The 22,924-nt window shown below is 41.7% G+C and overlaps 1 protein-coding gene across 2 annotated transcripts; it reads right to left on the reverse strand.

Moving 5' to 3' along the window:
- Nucleotides 1-48: 48 nt before the first annotated feature.
- On the reverse strand, nucleotides 49-22,924 carry GOLM2 (golgi membrane protein 2). 2 transcript variants are annotated; one of them, XM_040570049.1, is made up of 10 exons: nucleotides 22,436-22,924; nucleotides 16,353-16,407; nucleotides 15,252-15,354; nucleotides 14,187-14,277; nucleotides 12,895-13,039; nucleotides 11,949-12,029; nucleotides 11,478-11,576; nucleotides 9,895-10,068; nucleotides 6,031-6,198; nucleotides 49-1,790 (listed from the first exon to the last, which is right to left on the reverse strand). In XM_040570049.1, the coding sequence occupies exons 1-10, from the start codon at nucleotides 22,760-22,762 to the stop codon at nucleotides 1,717-1,719; spliced, it is 1,317 nt and encodes a 438-aa protein (XP_040425983.1). In that variant the 5' UTR covers nucleotides 22,763-22,924; the 3' UTR covers nucleotides 49-1,716. The 2 variants fall into 2 exon arrangements, with proteins under 2 accessions (XP_040425983.1, XP_040425984.1); XM_040570050.1 differs by lacking the exon at nucleotides 6,031-6,198 and having other exon boundaries at nucleotides 22,436-22,922.

Genomic DNA, 22,924 nt, shown 5'->3' on the forward strand with positions numbered 1-22,924 from the left:
CTTGATTTACACTTTTGCTGCAAAAGAAAAAAGCCAGAAAGCCTCACAAACTTTGAACAACTTAATTTATTAGAACCCATATATGTTGCTTTCATTAGAAGAATCAAGTTAACACCTAATTCAGGGCGAAATTACATTAAGACAAACAAAAAGTTGCAGTGCTTAAATACAGTACTTACTGAAGACTGCTATTCTTAGAATCCTGGTACAGGTTTATACTTACTGTGTGGTATTAGTACGGTGTCTAATTCGGAGGAGGTTCAGCATTTTATTTTTAACTGAAAGGATATCACACCATGCAAAGGGCTATTCCCCCCATCTGCCTCCCACGAGTACGATGTAATGAAGAGCTCAAGCCTTAAACAACACAACAAAACCCTTGAGATGCATCACCAGAATTTGAAATTTTTATTTCTTGTATACTGAAGATTCATTAGAAGAATATCCCTACAGCTAAAAAAAAAAAAGTACAACTTTTGAAATTTAATAGGTCCACTGAAATGACATCAAGCAAACCTTAACTGTTATTTGAAATTGGAACCTGAGTGCAGAGATAAAGTACAATCACCCAAGTCAAAGGTCCTATAATTTCTTTTCACAGTAGCCCTTTTGGAGAAGCAGGTTGGGTTAATAACCTTAATTTCCTCTACTGTACATCAATTGAATCATTTCCATAAAATTCAGAAAGTGCTTAAACACATAATACAAAAAGTATCTAACTTACAAACTCATCTGAGATAGAAACGCAAAACAAGGAACGTGGCAGATGTCAAGAGAGATCTGTATCAAAGTATTAAATTGTAAATTAACTCAAGTGAGTGTGACGCAGGATGGAGGCTCTTGAAACAGTAAAACAGTGGATACAACATATTTACTGAGGGGAGGGGTTGTTCCTTCCAATAAGGTTCCTACAAAGCTGATGTAAACTTGTCTTTGTTTCTCACTATAACACTTGCTCTTTTTTAACACGTACACAAAAATTTCCTACGAGCTGCGTTGAATTATCTATATTACCTTCTAAAATAAGATATTAACTTTTTTCAGGATGTATCAAATTACTGAAATTCTACTATCACTGATTTCCAGCTGTAGCTATGACTTTTGGTCACTGGATATTAGACTTAAAACGGTACTTGCTTCTGAGGACTACTTCGCTGTTGTATCTTTCCTCAGTTACATTAAGGAAGGAGCAACTTTTTTAAACATTCAGTTTTCATTCTCAACTGATAGCTCACCTGCAAAATACAAAAACACAGCACTCATGAAAAAAGCGGAGTATTTTTGCTCATACAGGTATTACTGTAGAAAAGGAGTCCTTTGGCTGTACATTGTTTCCACAGTGTATTTGTTACATGAGATACAAACTGTACAAGTTCTCCAGTTTACAAAGTTTTCTAATTTGCAGAAACAGCTCAGCTCATATTTATAATATTGGTTTCAGATGAAAAGATTCTTACAGATAAGGTACAGTCTAAGTAATTGGCTCAATGTAACAACAAAAATGTAGTTTTAATACAATTTGCAATAGTACAACTATGTACATATGTACACAACTGCTTCCTTCTGTTACTTCACTAACTTCGAGTATACTTATCGGGTTTATTATCAGTTTCTTTTAAAGTATGAAACACTGAAGTAAAAATGGTTCAGTTTGCAGCACTTCAAGTTCTTCAGTTGAGATCTCTTCTCATCTACATTTCCTGTTTCATTCAAGCTTTAAAGAACACCATCACCGAAACGTGGCTTGCCGTAATCGACGAGGTCATTCTGTAGATCTCTTTCTTCATCATCTGCAATTGAAATATTCAGACCAAATCTGATGTGATACTACTGAAACAGATATTTAAACGTGCTTTCTACATCCACATTGAATTGGCTCTGTCTGGTTATGGGAATGAAGTCATCAGAGGAAATATGGAGGAGGCATATGGGCCTGCAATTACAAGTCCAGCTGTCAGCACTTTGGGAGTTGTCCCCTCTGAAAAACTGTGACTTCACACTATTTAATATCCTTGGCTTTATTACAACTGTGTTTCACAGATTTATTGACTTAAGAGATTGTAGAACTTGTTAAACTTACTACTGTAATTTGAGAATGTTCCTTTAAATGTTTCAAACTCTCCCACTAAAACCCAACCACAAAGTCAACTACTTTGAAAAGTTATATCACCAACTTTTAACCCATTCTAGAGTTAAAACATTGTAAGATTTTACAAAACATTGGGTACCTCATGCAACTTGCATAGAGAAGTCATTATGTCTCTCCCCCAGGTCTCTGAACAGATTGCAAAGGAGTAAGGTAAGGCTTTTCCCACCTGCTTGCCAGGTTTGAAAAATGGTATCCTCCAATTTCTATCACACGGCACCTTTCTCAGGGAAAGCTTTTTTTTTTTTAACCAATGCTCAAATTGACTTTGCCATCAACATTTTTACATACTGCTATCTTGCATCTCAGACTTCAGTGTAAAATTTGAAGACAGACTTTAAAACGTAAAAAGCAGCCCTCTACCTTTTCAAACCTCTTATCAATGGAAATCTGTGATCTCTCAGCCTTGCTGAGGAATCAGCAATACATTCCTCACCACCACTCTTCCCAGCTGAAAGAAATCCATCTTGTCAGGCTACCACAGGATGAATACACAGCCCACCAGCCAAGACATATACTCTTGAATGTGTAGTTCAGCCAGGAAACACACAGCAGCAGAGATGAGAGCACAGCAGGGGCAATGCATGGTAAGCAGTCCTGCAATTGATGCAAAGTGGCCAATTTGGGAGTTCCACATCTTTTCCAGCTGCGTTTGGTTCACCATTACAGCAGCGTTTTTACTTTGTCCTTGACTGGAAGAATGGAGATGTTCCATCTCATCTTTCAGATCCTGAATGACTGTCTCTCTCTACCACTCTATTCTGTGCTACTTCTTGACTTCTCTTCCTGGGGTTTTAAGCCTCCGGGAAAATCATAAAATTAAAAACAAAACCCCAAACTTGTGCATCCTCAGTATAACCATTTACTGTAGCACATGCACAGACACACGCACACAAACAAAATCAGTCAAGGAAATACACTTCAATACAATTCAATTTAAAAACAAAAATGTTTTTAAATATATTATTCTAGCTGCCATAATGGAGGTATCTCTGTTGGTCCTCAGCCTTCTTCACTCAATAAATCAGAAAGTCCTGAAAGTTCAGTTGGTTTTAATTAATCTTTTGCTGCATTTCAAAGCTCACGATGTCTCTTTATATTCAGGAAATATGCTAGTTCACAGGAATGGAAAGCAAAGCTCAAGTCATTGGCATCAGTTGCATCTCTCAACAAGTTCAGCAAGTCTTTTACTTGAGGACAAGCTGTCTGAAGCTCTAAAACACTTTCACAACAGTTGCAAGTGAGGTAGGTGCCCAATAGTAACCTACTCCCACCAGCAGAAGTCTTGTTAATCTACACGACATGCTTTTGTTTGGTAAGAAACTACTAATAAAGCACATGGCTATCACTTGATTTGTATAATCTTTCACCATCCAGCCACCACAAAAAAAAAAAACACTTTTACTATAGTAGAAGCCAACAACTTAGGTATCACTTTGCATTTCAAACGGGTGAACTGAAATAAGTGATGCCAGACTGGATACTGACATGAGCACACCTCCCAGATTTGTGTATTTTTCTCTGATAATTTCAATATAAGGCCCACACATTTCTAGTGGCAACAGAAAAACATGTTTAACCAAACTGCCTTGTTTGCACATGCCAGATGCTTTGTTCTACCCTAATGCAAAACCATGTGATGTTTTCCTAATAGTTTTTACAGCAGAAATTCATTTTTTTCCCTCCCTGACCAATTATAACAACCCTTCCTCCAAAACCCCACAATTCTACCTTCTCCTCCTCTACAAACAAATTAAGTGTACAGACTAATGCAGACTTTTTCTAAAACTCTGCTCCTGGCAGTACCACTTTCCGTGCTGCTCGACTTGCACAGGAACAAGTCGTTAGGAAACAAGATAAGAAAGTTTTGGAAAATTAAGTCTGAGGTTGTAACGTATGCTGCTCAGACTATTCTTCAGGAAAAGGCTTCCTGAGGCCACTCTTCAATCTTTACTACAAGATACAAAATCTATTACATCTACATGGATATAAAGAGGGGTTGGTCAGAACAAGTCCAAATTTGAAGCCACCAGAGCAGTGAGCTGAGAGGTGTCACATCAAAACGTGAAAGTTTTGAGACCACTTTCAATTGGAGCTCTTTTTTTAAACTTCCCTTGCATAGCAAGCTACATAACCACAACCTCTGTGGTTTTGAACGATTTTCTACCCTTTAATACTCTATCAGACCCACCCATTTGTAAGAGGCACGCAGGGTGCCCTTCAGGGTCCTGGTAACAGTTTACCACATGCACGATATTCGCTCTCGCTACCTACAGCCCCCGGTTCCCCTGCGAATGCCGCGGCGGCAGCGTGTGCGTGCTGATAAGCAAAGCGGCGCTGGGCTGGGAGGCAGCAGGAGAGGAACAGCAGCGCCACGAGGGCAGCGGCTGCCCGGAGGCTGGAGGGGGCAGGCGGCACGGGACAGCGCTGAGACGCAGTCGGGTTGCGTGGCCTGGGTTAAAACTTCGAGAGTTGTGTTTTGAAGTCCGGGTTGGGACTAAGGTGGCGAGCAGCCGGGCATCTCCTGCTGTGTGCTAGAGGGAACTGAACTAACAAACAGTAACAAAAAAACAAGTGTCCACAGGACTGCTCGGATTCGCAGAGCACAGCGTAGACACAGACATGCACAACATACCCCGCTTTCCTTTCCAGTACAAAATTGTAATCGTTAGCAGCAAGTCTCCTACTTCCATGGCACATCGTCAACAAGAGGCCACATGTACTTCTGTACGTTCATTTGGAAGCTAGCTTTAACAAGCAATTTAAAACCTCATAATAACCCATCCAGAGGAACAGACATGAGTAATCAAGAGCGACTAAAATCCCCTGCTACAGCTTTGAGCAAGAAGTGTAACAAAACAGACCACGTCATCTGGAGCACAGTTTTCATTTTCATCAGTAAGTTAATTAATTGCCCAGGGTTCTGATCCATACTTTTCTTTTGCTTGTTCATGAGTTTCAAACAACCAGCCTAGCCAACAAATGCTTACACCGCATAGCTAGATGCATGCCCACAGAAGTTAGTTTCTTTTTATCAGCTTTTTCCATTAATTATGCCTAAGACGGTAATGAAAAAAACGTCTGAGAAACTACCAGTTAAAAAGCTTGCATTACAAGGATCAAAATCAGGGGACACGTAGAACTTTAAGAGTTACTTCCCCCCCCCCCTCTATTTTGCATTATTTCCTTAATCAGAAATACTATAAATGTTTGCTTAAACATTTCCACCCTGCAGACATGCAAGCCTTTCACGAGGTATTACCGAACAGCTACATGGAGAACGATAGACAACGTGGCAGATACCCGGCAGACAAGCAATGGAGATGATACGCTGAAGTGCATGCAGAACGAGGTGGTGAACATGCATATACAGGTGTTAGGCTAGCACCAGATGAGTTCTGAGGTTTGGTTAACAAGGAAAACCAGAAGTCTGTTGAATCTGTGTACAATGCACAAAAAATTACACTTCGAATTGATAACTGAGGCTCCATCGTGTGCCACCTCAAGGCAGGTGTGACAAAATAAGCAATAGTCAAAAAGCCACGCTTTTCTACTTGAAAATTGCTTTAGTAATGTCAAAGACTATGTTCCAATTAGCTATGCACCAGATTCTGGTGCTTAGAAAATCAAGATATTTCAAATTTCAGAAATGATTTTCCTAGCAGGAACTGTACACAATTCAAGTAAGCTATTGAAGTACTCTGAGAACTGCTGTAATGTTGCTTTCAAATGGAAAGCAAGACCAAATTTTAAAAATTGCCTAAAGTTTATTTATTCCATATTAGAAATTGTTGATCAGCGAGTAGTGAGGCTTTACACAAATTCAACAAGAAAACTCAGCGTGGATTTTATTACAATGGGATGGAGACAAGGCCCAAGCTCACCTTGGACGTCTTCTTCTCCACCATCACCATCCTCTTCCTCATTGTAAGCCAGCTCAGCCTGTTTGTCTGCCTCATACTCACCCACGTTCCCATCATCCCCATTATAATCTGCCAGTTTAGAACCCTGCTGCGGATCAACAGGGGATTCATTCTCATCAAAGAATCGGCCTGTGAAGTAGGCAAAGGATTAAGTCAGAAGCAGAGAGGAAAGAAATAGAAAGTTTCCAAATGAAAGCAGACTGCAGGTTAGGATTATCGGCTGTCTGTAGTAGTTCTGATTGGAGGAAAAGGGGTAGAAGGGAGAGTGTGCGGGCAGGAGGGAGAACAACGCTGTTTATGGAACACCTCTGTGGAAAAAGGATGTACTCGACCACTTGGAATTGGGTCTTGTGAAATCTTCATTGTTATAAGCTTCAGTCTTTTAAATGCTGAAGAGCACACAGTGAAAGTTTTGTACTTAGACTTTTTCCTGAGGAGGACTGGAATTTTTCCATACAAAAACAGAGCAATATGTTGAGCAATATATTTCTGACTTTGTATACGGAAAATAATTTTACTGAGTGTGTATCATACTATCAAGGGTAAAAATCTAACAAAGATCTGCCTTGCATCTCTGATTTTTTTTTTTAACCACCTAACGAACAAGTTTCCTGTTGAACTTTAGAAGTTTTTGAAGTGCCCTGAATCCCGTATTTCTGTCTCACACCAAAGAATTGAGAACTGGTCCAGACAGTGGTGCAATAAACTAGAAAAATGCTGGAACTCTAATTAGCTGGAACTATGAAATGCCCAGATAGCCAACCAAGTACACAATGAAAGACTAATGGTATAACATCAAGTTCAGATCTGTGTTTAATGGGATATTAAGGAGATATGCTCAAGATGCTCAAGTCCACAGCAATTCAGTCTGCTTGTCCATTGCTTAAAGAAAGTGACACTAAACCAAGACCACAGAGGATTCAAGTCTGGAGGATTACGTGTAAATGAAAAAAAATAGGATTACAGTGAGATACAATCTGGACAGACTGGAAACAAACTGAGAAAAGAGTCTGCCAAGGCAGATGTTAAGGGACTCGTGTTGGAAACAAACACAGAAGTTGAAGAACACGATTTCAGCATTAGGATTGAAACACAGGTTGAGGTTACAATGAACAGATGTGAAAATGAACTTATGTCTTAAAACAGTGATAACTGTTGGTTGTGGCAGTGTATAAAACTCAGGGCAGAAAAGATGACATACTGCTGCTGTGGTTTAACCCGGCAGACAGCTCAGCACCGCACGGCTGTTCGCTCACTGCCCTCTTCCCCATGTGGTATGGGGAGAGAATCAGAAGAGAAGGTAAAACTCACGGGTTGAGATAAAGACAGTTCAGTAAGACAGAAAAGGAATGGATAATAATTCTAAAATACACAAAGCAAGTGATGCACAGTGCGGTTGCTCACCACTCACCGATCGATGCCCAGCCCAAGCAGCAGCAGCGCCACCCCCAGCCAACCCCCCCCCAGCTTTACTGTTTTTTACCCCAGCTTTACAGCTTTTTATGGTACAGGACATCCCTTCGGCCAGCTGGGGTCAGCTGTCCTGGCTCTGTCCCCTCCCAGCTCCTCGTGCACCTCCAGCCTCCCTCCTCGCTGGCAGGGCAGCACGAGAAGCTGAAAAGTCCTCGACTCTGTGTGCGCACTGCTCTGCAGCAACTAACCCATAGGTGTGTTATCAGCACTACTCTCATCCTAAATCCAGCACACGGCACCGTACCAGCAACTAAGAAGAAAACCAACGCTATCCCAGATGAAGCCAGGACAAGTGCTTATCCGGATGAGGAAGAAAGGCAGAAGAATCACATCTAATGCACCTCAAATGTAGAGAAACAGAAGTTTTGGTCATTTTCACAGAATAAGCAAGAAGAGGCTTGATCTGTTCATAAGTGAGAAGTGGTACATTATTCATTCTCTCTTCATCTCTGGAACTAACCAACACTTGCTAATATTGCTTGTAATTTTGGACACTGCCTTATACGAACAGGCAGAATTGTACAATTCACCCGTTAAATATAAAATGAGCTATGGGAAAAGAGCTGAACGTGCTTATAAAAAAACCAAGCCTGTAGATATACAGGAATACTATGACAAGAAAGTACTGATTAAGTTTAAGCTGATAGAAGGAAAGGCTGAAATATTGGAAGGATCCCAGGAAATGCAGCAAACCAACACAGGCCTGCTGTGCTGGAGCCCGCGCGAGCACCTCGGCGCGCAGGACAGCCCTGGCAAGCTCGGGTTCCTGCACAGCTTCAGGACGCGGCTGCTCCTTCACTACAGCACCTGCCTCCTGCTTTAAGGGTTTGGCATTTTTGCCAAACCCCAGCCATGCAACTGTCCACAATGACGTGTGTGCTGGAGCTGGTCTCCTCTGTACCAGAGGGATGAGTTTAGCACCAGTGGACCTCTCCAAATGGCCACTGTTGATCAATCAGGAAATAAATCTTCTAGAAACCTGGACTAGTTAATTTCTCTCTGTGACAGAGCGAAATCCTCTCCTTCACTGTATCATTACGATGCAAGTTATTGCAAGTAAGAGTTATCGCAAAGAGAAAGGGAAAATACTGATCAGTGATAACTACTGACTCTCGGGTATTCACAGCCTTCAACAGAGACATTTCATTCACTGTTCCTGCCTCAAAGCTAGCCCCCCCCCCCCCCCCCCCCCCGTGTCATTTAATCCATTACTAAGGATGACAGAAATCCATTTAAAAATGTCAACAACCGAAGTACAAAGGTCCATCCTTTCAGCTGTGGTCACTCACACAAGTGCAGGATCTTCTCAAGAAGCTCATTCAATAAACTAAACAGTCTTGCAAATCTCAGGACACACATAGTGGAAGAAAAACTGAGCAAATTGCACTTTAACTTTGTACATTATTTACTGAATCACATTAATTTATTGAATTATTCGAATACCCCCACTTTACCAGAAAGATCCGTGAGTGATATTAAAACAACTCAAGTCTGCCCTAATGAACTTTTTCCAGGAACAGCAGATTGATATCCAGCCCCCACCTATTCCACCCTGGCCTTTTAGATGTTCCCCTCCACCTCCATATAAATTATAGGAGTATAGTACTTCTACTGAGCTCATAAGAAAACAGTTTGAAAATAATTTTCCTATTACAGGAACAACAACAGAAAGATGCTACATTAAATGCTCTAGGGAATAACAGTATCCCAGAGTTATGGTGTTAGCTGCAAGGCAGAGATGCATCTCAGAAACAACAGCACAAAGACAACCACAGACCCGTGCAAATTCTTACCTGCTGTCCGTCCTATTAAGCCCCAGCAGTATTGCTACCAGAATACACAATAAGCAAATACATGATTTGCTCCTGCCTGAAGAATTCTTCCTTGGGCAGACATGATGGAAGAGAAGGGTGTTGGAAGGTTTCCTCATGCAGAACAAACTTCTGGCCAATACACATATACTACAAAGTCAAAGTCCCCCTGTGTAAGGACTGAATTCTTACAATACTGTCCAAAACATCGTAGGTAAGTCAAGTAACCATGTGAATGTAAGTCACTCTATCATGCATGTACCAAAATTCTTAAATTAACAATCTATTTGAAGTGGAGTAGTTTCCTAAAACGTTTTAAATTCCAATAAGCAAACATGGGTTTTGTACTGATTGGATACATATGAAAGATGACACATTATGGCATGCCTTCCCTTGTTTGTTTTAAAAACATCCTAATGTTACATTTCTTTTCAGGCTTACTCTCCAGAAGGCCACCTGCTCTTATGGTTCCTATTTTCCAAACAGGCTGTAATAGAACAGATAGAAAATAAAACAAAGTATATGACATGGACCAACTTACTTTGCTTCATCTTTTGCAAGTCGCCAACTTTGCTCTTTGGAAGTTTTATATGGTCAGCTTCAATTTTGTGTTCTTTCTGACCTCCCATATTTTCTCCAAAACTTAAATGCTGAGGAGAATTTGGAGGTATCTCTTTCACAGTATCAACATTTCCGTCATTGCCACCATGCAAACCTACAGAATAAGGAAATGTGTTTAGAGTTTACGTGGTTCCAAAAGATGGTTATAACGCTACTGCAAAAGATAATTCATCACAATTTAATAAATAATCAATATTCAGTTGTTAGCTTCAGATCTGATTTTCAGTAAGCATTTAAGTGTTTGATGAAGCCTCGAATAATGCACTTATATATTGTTTTTTCCTCCTGCTGATTCTGCTTTCATATCCAAAAATCTAGCAAGCAACATAAAGTGTTTCAAGAGCTACGATCTGAGCAGAAGGTTGTGGCAGTAGGTCACAAAAGTTACGTTAAAATAAAAAGCAGAATTACAGGACTACACAGCCAAGGAATACAGAAAACCCTGGTCTCCTTGACATTTGTGGTAACTTTCTCTTGAGAAACTCTTCCTAAATTCAACAAAACCAGCATTTCACTTGCCATATTCACATTTTCTCATTAATAAAACTCAAAATGAGAGCTTCCTCAAAACAACAAAAAGAAATATTTAAAAGCCTTGGCATTTAGAATATTAAACATTAAACGCATATAAAACCTTGAGCTCACTGATGTCGGTATTCTAATCTGTTTATCTATCCACTACAGAAAGCAAGAAATTAAGAAATACTTCTGCTGGCTTCTTTTCAAAAGAACCAGTAATGGGCATAACTTATAAAAAAACTTCCAGTTGTTTGGTCATGTCACTAACACACAACACATATGTTATAGTTCTGTTTTTTAGCAGGACAGCATTTGAACATGCCACCTGAAGCACAGAGCAGACATAACTTAATGTTCTCTTTGACATTAAAACAAAGTCACTTGATCCACAAGGAGTAATTTAAAACATATTTTCTATGGATTTGTGTCTTTTCTAACTGCAATTCTTCCAAACCCTTTCTCTGCAGTACTTCTAGTTCTCTCACATCCTAGACCTCCCACACATCACCCTAAAGTTAGCTGTTAACAGAAACAGGAGGCCACTGAGCAAGTGGTAGTACCACTGCTTAATCTCCAAGCAGACCTTCAATCAACTCCTGACGATATGCTGCAACTCTAACTAGTACCCTAAGCAGGCGTACTAATTTCTATTACTCTCTTCTGTGCAGTGGAGGAATCTTGAAGCACTTACCTTTGAAATTTCTAGCTGTCAAATTTGGCTGAAGGTGGTCAAAATGCTCCGAAATTGTGGTGTGTGTGTAGAGAAAGAAATCAGGTAACCAGCCACCTCAGGAGGCCAAGACTAAGACTAGTCTGTAGTAACCTTGTATACAACGGGTATCAATAGCTGTTTTTTCTTTTTGTAACAATATCAAACAAGAATAAAAGGCTGCCCATGTGCACCTAGCGTTCATGATATCGTAGCAGATATTAATTGAAAATTTTGCCACAAAATGCTGACACATCTGCTAATAAGAATTTTACCTGGTGCCAGATTTGGAGCATGGGGCTGTTCAGTTGGAAGATTTATAACAGGTTGATGACCATCACTTCTAGGAGCTGAAATAAGTGGCTTCTTTAAAGCTAAAACAAAACACATTGACAAAAGCCTTAACATGAAACATGAATATAATATCAGCTCTTCCTCTGACAATCTTGTAAATATATTGTTTTTTTTGTTTTCAAATCACAGATGAAAATATGAAATACAAGGTTTCCTGGAAAAATTATTAGAAGCGCTGAGGCGCTCAGTTTTGAGAATTCAAATCTGTAACAAACAGTAAAAAATAAAAACAAAACAAAACAAAAAAAAAAAACAGATTTTACACCACACTTGAACTTTACTATCATAGGCAAATTTTAAAACTTTGCATTCACTATGAAACATACAGTATTTATGCAGAATATATAACATCAAAAACCCAAATGTGAAAGCATTAGAATATTTCTCCTAACCTGTGGGAGTATCTTCAGCCTTAGCAGGGTCATTATCTTCTATTTCAGGCATGCCTGCATCTCCTCCTGTTTTGATTTTTTCTGTAAGACAAGAATAGGATGTTCTGCCTTATTAACCTTTAAGTTTTAAGGCTGAATTTCCCTCTTGTGGAAGGCTCCTAGACCAGAAGAAAAATCTTTCATGCGCAGAAAACATCCCGCATTGCTAATGCAACTACAAGACTTCTTACGCTGTTTTGCAAACTCCCTCAAGACTGCTTTGGAGCGCTGATCCCAAAGTCAGTGCAATCTTCAGAAAAGGATGGGAAACAGATGCACTGCTCTAGTTTGCTTCAAGAAGCTTGCTGGAACAAGCACTGAACTGATACAAAAAGGTGTGGATTCAGCAGTACAAGAAGTAGAAGCAAGGAGAACCCATATACTTCTTGGAATGGACTAGCAGCAGGAAACCATTATAGTAATTACTTGCTGGGTCTCCTGCACAGCTCATAACCAAAGGTTTCCCACTGCTCCTGGTCAGTTACCCAGCTGGAGATTTCTCATAGTTCAATGCTCCTCACCTTGAACCACCTTTTCTGTGCATATTCCTGTTCTGCAGCAAGCCCCTTCCCTAGTAGCTTACCCCAAGACAAATTTCACAGTGAGTGGAGTGGCAATCCCCAGTTCACAACTGGCCACATGAGGAAGGGAGATGCCAAACAAACTATGAAAATGAACACAAAACTGTGCAAGAAACGACTTTCACAAAAGGACCCAGAAAAAGGACATGACAATCCTTGGATACCTGTAAACTCTAACTTAGTACAGTGACATGGAGCTAAAATCAAGTTACCTGAGTCAAGTAACACATTGCTCTACTTCAGATAAACACATGATTCTGTACGACAGCAAAGGACGCAACACATTTGGCTCATTATCTATCAGAACTGACAAAAAAAGGAAATACCTTTGCCGTTTACAACATGATCTGAAGGCTGCTCATTCTTTTCTGCATTTTTATCTTCTGTCTCTGTAACAGTCTTAGATATTGCCTGGTCATCACTATTGGGATTTACTTCAGTATCTTTACTGGCTTGAATTTTCTGTGCGGCCTGTTAGAACAAATTAATAAGAAAACAACATGAAGCATATCCCCGAAAATTCAAAAACAAACTCTCAAATTTAAGATTACTTTGGGCAAGCAAAATCACATTTATAAATTAGATGATCATCTAAACAAACAACAGAAGTCCTCTACATATGAACTTCAGTCTGGAGGGTAGGAGGTGAGATTCTGGACACATAAAATGTAAAATATTGCACGGTTGTATAACATTTACACTGGCATATGTACAACAGCTGAACCATTCATAATTTGTGAGTAACAGAGTTATCCCAAAAGAATGGAAAGAAAACCTTTACCGTTCCGCAACACATTAGTTTTAATTGCAATAGAACAGATATAGAACCTTGGAAAGTTATTTTCATAGGTGCTACATTTGCTAGCGTTCTGCCTCTAGCAGGCAGCTACCATTTGTAATCTATAAATAAACAAAACTATATGGGCACACAGAGAAAATTACTATGGTAAAAAGGAGTGAAGGCCAACTCAGCTCTTAAACACATCACAGACTGGTAAAGACATCATATCGGCCTTAAACCTAAGGTCACATACTTAAAGACAACTCTAGCTTTAAGGGAAGATCTGACTGAAATCTACTTGAAGTCTGCCTTATTATTTGAAATGCTTGTAAACAGAGACTAAACAAGGAACAGAAGTCTTCAGAAAAATAGATTATTTCATCTGTTTGTAGGAAAGAGACTAATATTCTACTGACAGCTTGCACCATATAATTACACACTTGACACCATTTAAACACTATTGATATCTGCACCACATTAGCATTGGACGCCTCAGAGCTCAAGCTCCCCTTTGCAATAACCTGTACAAGAACACAGATCCTACCCTGCAGAGCTAAAGTAATATCCATTTTACAGAGAAGAAACTAAAATCCTGAGTGATGGTGTCATGCAAGAAGGCTGTAGCAGGCCAAAGAATTAAGCCTCATCTTCAAGGCTCAGTTCAATGACAGCAAAACACGCAGATGGCCTTACACTGATATCCACCTAGGGCTGCTCAGTACAATGTTTAACCAAAAGAGGAGAAAGGTGCAAGCCCTCCAACATATCTGAACTACTGAGTTAGTAACCAGCAGACTTTGGGCTCTTCTAATTCAAAGAAACGTAATCGTGCATTACCTTTTGTTCCCGTACAATTTGGTCCATTAATTTCTTTATGTTTTCTTCATGTTGCAGTCTCATTTCCTTGATCTGCTGCCCACACTGGAGACTTAATTAGAAACACGTTATCAGTCATATTTCATTTGTTTCATATTATATTTGTTATATTTGCTCTCCCACAAATAAAATAGGGGGAAAAATGAAGTGGAACAAAAACCTAAACCTGAGATATAACTAGAATAGTCTGTCCAAAAACCTTCGCTGTGGAATAAGGCGTGTGGAATGGAAATGGACTGAATACAGGGAAAAAAAAAAAAAAAAAACAGAACTGGAAAAAAATAGGGACAAAGCAGAAAAACAGCAAGATAACAAACATGCCTTGAAGACATTTCCTCCGAAACCTGGAAAGCAACCGAAAATTCAAGCTTCACAGTTAATCTGTCATCAGGACATATTTATTCCACTTGGAAAGCAATACATCTTCCATGGCTGTCAACACAGAAGATGCACAACTACTACTATCACTTACTGCTACCAACTCAAATAACAAGATCTGAATGACACAGCTAGATGTTCCAACTTCTCTAACAAGCCACAGAGAGATCCACACAATTCACAAAATTCTCATCTCCCACAAACCTGCAAATACTCTGCATAGCACACACAGAAACAGGTACGTACTTTTTTTTGGCGAAAGTTTCAAACACTTTCTGTGTTAATCTTCTGCATTCCCTAGGGCTTCAGGAGTAATTTTTCTCCTTGCTTCTTTAACATACTTGAAATTCCAATTATACGCAATGCTTTCAACTTCAGTTCAATAAATTACACTTTTAGGAAGACAGCAATTAACAACCCTAGTGGCTTCCAGAACACCGTCGATTAAACTCTTCCACGTATTTGTTAACTAAGATCTCAACATCAACAATAGAACTTCAAAACCAAACAATTAGCTGAGTCAGTCACATCACTGAATGGGTACGCTCAAGTTTGAGGATTAAGAGAAATACGATTAACTTGTGCTTTTTAATAGACCTGTATCACATACACACAAATCTACCATTACTAACATTCCTGAAGACATACCTATCGTATTCCAGTCTCCTTGTAAGGTAAGTATTGTTCTTCTTGTACTCATGAAGCTGATCTTCCTGACGAATGAATTCCTGGCGTAACTCCGCAAGTTGTTCTATACCAAAAAACAAAAACCAACATGAATGTACAGCTATAATAAAAAAATGCCCCGTGGCAGATACAACTTTTAATATTGCTATGTAAGTTAAAAACTTGCTCGAGTTTTGTTTTTCCTTCTACATAAAGATCCTTAAACTAATTTGAAAAAAATGCCAACTTGCTTATGCCAGATGTCACTACAGATTACAGAACAACTCTTCTGATACTACGACTTAAACTAAAAAAAAATGAATTGTTCTTTACCTTTCCATTCAGAAAACTTACACAACACTATTTCACCTATCTGTTGAAAATCTCCCCAATTTTCTGAAAAAAATCTGTTATTCTGAATAACACAAAATTTCCATTATGTTATTGTTTTTCCGCAATAAATGTAAAAAAGAGGTACATTCACACCATCCATGGAAATTGTACATTTCCTGCCTTCACAAGGAGCTGTTCTAAAGGTTCTTCCCCCTGCTTTTAAGGATACAAATAATTGTTTAAACTCCCTACTATTTTAAGCTGCAACTCTAAAGCTAGAGGCAGAAGTGTCAAGTATGCTGTCTGCAGGCACGTACAAAGTTTGGCAGTAGCTGTTCTAGGTTTCTCCAAAACCAACACAGTCAGATACACAGACGTGATTACAATGTCCGTAATAACAGCCTAAAAAGATGCTTTCTGGCCCTCTTCTAACCCAGCATCAGTATCATAGCATTGCTGATCCAACTATACTGCACTGTGTAGCTGGTCACGAAAGCGACTGTAGTGTCTTGGGAGCAAGCAGTGCCAGGACACACCATCTTTCTGCAGACAGTGGAGCAAAGTCTACGAGGGCCAACCCCACACTTATATCCAAGACTAGAAAACCAATGAGCATTATGAAATTTCAGATTATGCAATCTCCCAAGCATCATTCAATCTTTCATTTAAGCTGCATTCTGCAGTACCTCAACAATTACAAAACATGCAGCTTCGTAGTCTGCAAAAACAGTTTGGCCTTAAATTCCTTACCCTTTAAACGATGTATGTCTGCCATTTGATATGATATATTGTTCTGCAGCTTAATCTGAAAGGAAGAAACAGTTATATAAATACAGGCAATCTTTGGCAAGGTAGAGAGGGTTTAGACCGTAAAGATTGAGGTACAATTGAACTCATTCTTTTTTCATTGTGAAGATGTGTAAAGAATCATTGGAATGACATATAAAAAGTTCTTGCAAATATAAATAACGTATATTTAGTTATCTGTAAGTGATAACATCAACTTAAACGATATATTTAGGCTTTGCTAGAAAGGATTTGGATCAATTTATTTCCAAACATATTTCTATTTAAAAAAGCAGATTTTGCCAGGGCTAAAATTAACACACTGAATTCTGATACTGCAAAGGGGCCAGCGAATTTCCAACGTCAAAGCCTAAGTATAGAAAAAGTATATAAAAATAGACAAGCAGCATCATAAGCAAAAACAATGTTTCACCTAATGTATGCTTAAAGTAAATATTTAATGTGATGCTAGATAAAATTTGTAACACAAATTATTCTTTTAAGAGAGAATCTGACACCAGTGGACTTCCACAACAGCTTTTAATTTGGTATTCTTAGTAAGGAAAAAAATAGCAGTTCAGTAAGTAAGAAATGCACGTACACGAAGTCATCAAGTAAAGATGTTTCCTCTTGCTCTTACACAAAGACAAAAATAACAGAGATTAAGAGGAAAAACGCAGATACAGAGAGCACACTGAGAACGGGTGAAAAAATATCTATGACCACCATCAGGCAACACTGACTCTGTCATCATTTCTCTTGTAGTTTCTTGATTGAGGTAAAGGGTGACTCTAACAGGGTGCTGAAACAGGGCTGTCATTCCTGGGTTACAAGGCCAGGATTACCTCTTGGAATAGCAAAGACTGCATGCAGTTAACTAAAAAGAGGCAAAGCAAGCAAGCAAACAAAAACAACAGAAAGCTTGGCCATTGGTATTTTCACACACAGCTGTGGTGCCATTTCAAATCCAGTTGTCTTTGCTCTTGAGAAGCTCCCTTTCCTACTCCAAAGCAGGGTGTAAGCACGCAGCCCTGGAGGGGACGCGCACACAGGCTGTTCCCGCTCCCGCGCGGGCTCTGAAGCTCGATGCCGAGTCGGTTACCTGCCTTTCCTGTCAGAACAAACACAGACGAATGCCCTTCCTTTCTCAGGGCTTCCTCCACCCACCTCCGGCTTCCCTTTTTTCAAACCTTTTGTTTCTTTAACACCGTGTCAGTGACTGCGCTTGCCTTTTTTTTTTCTGTTCTCTACATACGAGAGGCACTCCAGCTCTGATCGCCCCGTTCCTTCTCTCCCGTCCGGTTCAGGCAGGCGGTTACAACTTCAGGAGCTACAGCCATGCGAGACCTGCTGAAATGGGGATTTTCCGCAGGACACCCCGCAGGAAGGCGCGGAGTGATGGGTGGGTGGGGAACGTGTGGCATAACGGGGCTGCTCCCCCGAAACTGAACGGGGGGCAGGGACACCTGACCTGTAAAGGGGGAACTGTCTCTGTTACCAGGGATGATCTGTAGATAGATAGCATCGGTTTTATCACACAATCCTTCATTTTGACAATTTTGAGTTTCAGAGAAAAGCGACAGGATTTACAGCCAAAACAGCTTAGCCGACAGCAAATGTCCCTAATCAGAGGGACAGAAACAGAAGCAGCTTTTTATGATTCATGGGATCTGTCCCACCTACACATGCAGAAAACCCACTCCACAACCGTGGCATAAGTCCAGTTCTTTCAGATCTGTGTCCTCCTGGAATCCAGACCCCCTTGTATCATCCATATTTCTCAGTGGCTTCTCAGATCCTTTCCAAAGCAGTTGGGAAATGTAAAAGAAATTGCTGGAGCTAATTACATGCAAAGGCAACCCTTCCAGTGCCGTCCAAATTGTAACAGTCTCTTCATAAAAAGAAAGACAACGTAAGAAAAGAAAGTTATAGACACACCGGAGCTTACATCTACGCATTTATTGCAGGACTGAACACAGGTGGTAACCGCTTCCCGATGAAATAAGCACACATCCACCCATATTTCCCTATGAGTCAATCCTTTCTCTAGGGCAAACGCCCTCCGAACCGCCTGCCGAAGCAGCACAGGAGGTGTCCGTACCGCTCTGCCTCGCTTCAGGCCCCTGGGCATTCCCGATGCATCGCTGCGGCACACGCTGGAGCAGCACACCACAGCTCTTTGAAAGACTGACAGCACAAGGGTCTGCGTTCCGCAGCTCCGTGATCTCTCTACTAGTAACTGCCCAGTGCCTTTTTCAGAACAGCCAGCGCTACCATCAGGCAATTACCACAGCCTTGGAGGTGCGGTATTTGTCACGCTAATGATCAGGAACACGCGGTAAGGTAGAAAGACGTGCTCAACATCACTGCTGCAAAGCTACACCTTTGCGAACTGAGGAGCTACCAAGGGGCTTTGGCAAAAAGGAACAGAGCCAGCTGCTTTCAAGGACGTTTCACTCAACAGTTTCATCCCATGAAGCAGCACTTCTAGGCATCGGCTAAAGGGCAAGGATGTGTTACACACCCAGCACAGCCAGCGACAGCTTTGGGACGAACAAGACGTGCTCCTAAGAGCTGCAATAGCAAATACAGAGATACGAACCCCTACACGCTGGATGGCTGCCATCTGGAAGCTCTCCACCACAAATTCCTGCCATTCAATCATTTTATTGAGCTGACGGCAAAGGGATGTGTAAAGCTATGAAAAATGCATCCTCACGGTGCGCTGCAAACAAGCATGAAAGGCTCAGGACTCCCAAACGCTGTGAGCCACTGCAGCCGCCTGCCTCCCCAAGAGGAGTTCTCTCCGCTTTGTGCCAGGGCCCAGCGACCATCACGAGCTCACCAAGATGAGCACAGGGTGACAGGAAAAGAGAGTTCCCAAGAAGCCAGGTCTCGTTAGTAGAAAGAGGGTGATTTATAGTTGCCGCTTCCACCACGGATGTTACCAATCGCTGTTCAAAATCTGAGCTTCTGATCACTGCCACGTTCTGTCACAGCTGCTTTTCTTTACCATTTCTTCTTTGGCGAAGAGGAAAGCTTACATTTTCATGTAAGTAGTTCCCATTCCCAGAAAGGCTCTTTTCCAAATTCTAGCTATAGATACCCCATTTATTGTTTTTTCCTTCAGAAGATCTCTCTTTGCAAGCGGCACCTCTCAAGGTGTTCTACAATACCTTTGTGAGATTTGCAAGGCAGTAGCTCTGGAAGGCCTAAATACACTGGGTAAAGAACAGCTCGAACTAGATTTACAATCATTTGTTCTCCAGCTTCCAGTGCGTCGAAATAAAACGTTCAGCTGCATTTCAAGGGGTCATCTTCATGGCAGCCTCAAGAGACATTTAGTAGTTTCCTCCTTTGCCTCTCAGCTTCCACACCGTGCGAGCAGCAGGTGCTGCCTTACCGCGGTTCAAACTTTGAGTGTGAGCCAGGTTTGTGGGGGTGTGGTTTTATTTTATTTTTTTAAAAACAAGACACGAGGCCACTTTATCATCTTTTCTTCTTGTTCTTACGACAGATCTACATTCTGGTGCAGTGTGGCTGGCTTGTTATGTGTGCAGAGGGAGGGAGGAGAGAGGCGAGGGTTTGGGCTTGGCTGTAGATATCACTGACCTAGGAGGAAGCTGACGGAAGAAATTCAGGTTGCCTCAGCACTGGAAAATGCACGGTTGATTTGTGTGACCACCAAAGAACCTCTTACAAAGACGAAGGAGCACAAAGCAGGACTGACGCTGTGACAGGCACCAGAGTGGCATCTTTCAAATGAGTTTGCTATGAAACAAACCTAAATCTGTTGTAATCTCCTGACAGCCCAGGAGTTACCAGTGTTGGTGCTTTATTATAGCGCCCATATTCCACAAATGGGCTGGGATCACTGGAATAGCTTGTTCAAAGAACATCTTTGCCAAATTCTATTCCAAGAAAAAAAGAGTTATCAGTCAAGTCTTTTGGTCAGGTTTTTTATACCTACTCTGCACTTTTTTTCGGTAACAGATCTCTTGACTGTTTCACTCTCTGAACTAGAGTCACTTAACGGTTTTTCATCTTTTTGGTTAGTTGATTGGCTTTAAATTAGGATATAAGCCACTGAGAACATGATAGTAGTTCAAAGAGGAGGAAAAGAGAAATGGTCAGTGACTGGTTACCAAAAAAAAAAAAACAACCATACTGCTATTCTCACCTATTAAGGCACATTGACCATTTTGAGCACAAGCAAAGAAATTATGATATTCAAAGGCTACTAGCTCGTGTGATCTAAAATAGCAGCTTCTGGAACAAAGAAAGAAGATACAGGTCATATATCACAATATACATGATATTAACAATAAAAAATAACTGTGAGGTTCATTAGTCTCATCTCTTTTGCTGCCCTCCTGCTCTGCCCTGCAAGACACCAGCCTGAAAGCATTCACAGAGCAGCCAGGTTCACAGAGAACAACAAAGCGGTCAGCGCACACATAGCTCAGCAGCACCTCCAGTTGTATGCTGCACCAGAGGGCTTCCAGTGATTCTCATGAGGCACCCTGACCTTCACTGGCATTTTGCCTCCTGGTGTCCTGCAGCAAAGTGCTAGCTATGAATTCTTACCATTTTAGTATCCACGAGAGCCCAAGGAAGGGAGTTCCAGCATGTAATTAGGTGCTGTGATGGACACCCCCGGTGTTTTCAACCCACTACCATTTGTGGATGCTTGCTTTTATTGAAGAGGCCAACGAACAACTAAACCTACCTGCCCTCACTATTTGTATATTAATGCTCAATTAAAAACAAACAAACTCAGAACACATCAGTTCAGAAGACTGTAACCAGCTCTCTGTCTTTTACAAGGGTAATCATCTTTGTTACCAACCTAACCGCTTTAATTCCAGCGCAACAGTTCAGCTTCTTTTACTTGTCACAGACTAATACTTTCATGCCTGTGTAAAACAGTTCTTCATAGATTAAAGTAGATTTTATGGCGTCACAATATTTTCGTCGCAATGCGTTTAATTTGTATTTATTTCCGATGGAGAGCACTGCTATCTACCATTACATACCTCATCAGGGTTTTTATCCCAATCTCTCAGGAATCCAATCAGAAAAAAATAAATTAAAAAGAAATCACGTTTGTTGAACACACAATGGCTTAGTGTGAATGGCTAGTAGGAAAAAAAAACATAACTTTGATACAAACTAAAACAACTTGAAAGAGTTGGTAGTTCTCCCAACTTACTTCCTGATAATTAGATTAAGACGTGTAAGCATTTACTTTCTGTGACAAAGAAATGTATTTTCTTATCCTGCTCATTAAAAGTACGATACTAAATGGCCAGAAAAACAAACTCAGCCAGTGATAAGCCTGACAGGGTGGTATTTCCATAAATCCTAATGTGATAAAGCATTCAATCAGACAGTAGAATTATGAACCGTATGCAAATGAAGCACACGCTGCCATGCACATGGCTGAGTAAAAGAGAACTTGTCTGCTGTCTACCGCAGGCTTAACTCCTCTTAACTCACGACATTTGTTATGAGAGCAGGCCAAGGAAAGTTGATGCACTCACTCATTCTCCTTTCCATAAGGAAAGGAATTCCCAGGCCACGTCCACATAAAAGGGCAAGCTGAATTTCCTGTTGGCGTGGCGTGGCTAAGAGAAGTGACACGTTATGACAGCAGCACGATTTTTTTCCCCAAGTACACGCTGGCTGCATCAGAACCAGCGCGTGGCAGGCAAGATGTTCTGAGATGCAGCGACAAGCTGCAGGTGCTGCACCCGGACAGACACCCGGTCCACAGCACACCCGGTCCAGCGCCCTCGCAGACGAGCGAGCTGTGGCTCTGGTTTTAAGGTTGCGCACAGCTCCCTGACCGATCACCAAAGACTGAAGAAACTGAGGAGGAAATTAACAAAGAAATTAACGAGAGACGTCTGGAAAAGGGAGTTCGGGGAGCTCTCAGCGCCAACGCACCCGCAGCCCCCGCTAATTCCGGCTCTGCTTCTGGAACAGACCCGGGCCGGCAGCAGCCCCGCCTGGCCCCGGGCCGGGCCCCCCGCCCCCGGCCGTACCTTGCTGTCCTCGCACTGCTTCACCTGCCCGTCGCGGGCCTGCAGCTGGCTGCTGAGGTGGCTGTAGTCGGCCTCCTTCTGCTCCAGCTGCTTCCTGTGCGAGTCCACCTTGCCCAGCAGGTCCGAGTTCCGCCTCTCCAGCCGCCCGCGGGCCACCTCGGTGCGCTGGGCCTGGCTCTGCAGCTCGGCCAGCTCCTCCTGCAGCAGCGCCTGGCGGGACGAGGCGCTCCAGCAGTTGAAGGCGAGGACGGCGATGACGGCCAGCAGCGCCACGAAGACGAAGGAGGGCAGCCGGCCGCCCCTGCGGTTGGCCCCGAAGCCCACCATGGGGGAGGCCGCGGGGCGGGGGCGTCACCGCTCGCCGCCTCCGCCTGAGGGGAACCGGGGCCGGGGCCGGGGCCGCTCTGCCCCCGCTGCCGGGGCTCCCAGGCGCCGCTCCGGCCGGGCCGGGGCCGGGACGCTGACGGGGACGGGGCCGGGCCAGGCCGC

Source organism: Cygnus olor, chromosome 11 (genome assembly GCF_009769625.2).
Source record: "Cygnus olor isolate bCygOlo1 chromosome 11, bCygOlo1.pri.v2, whole genome shotgun sequence".
In the NCBI taxonomy this organism is placed as follows: Eukaryota; Metazoa; Chordata; class Aves; order Anseriformes; family Anatidae; genus Cygnus; species Cygnus olor.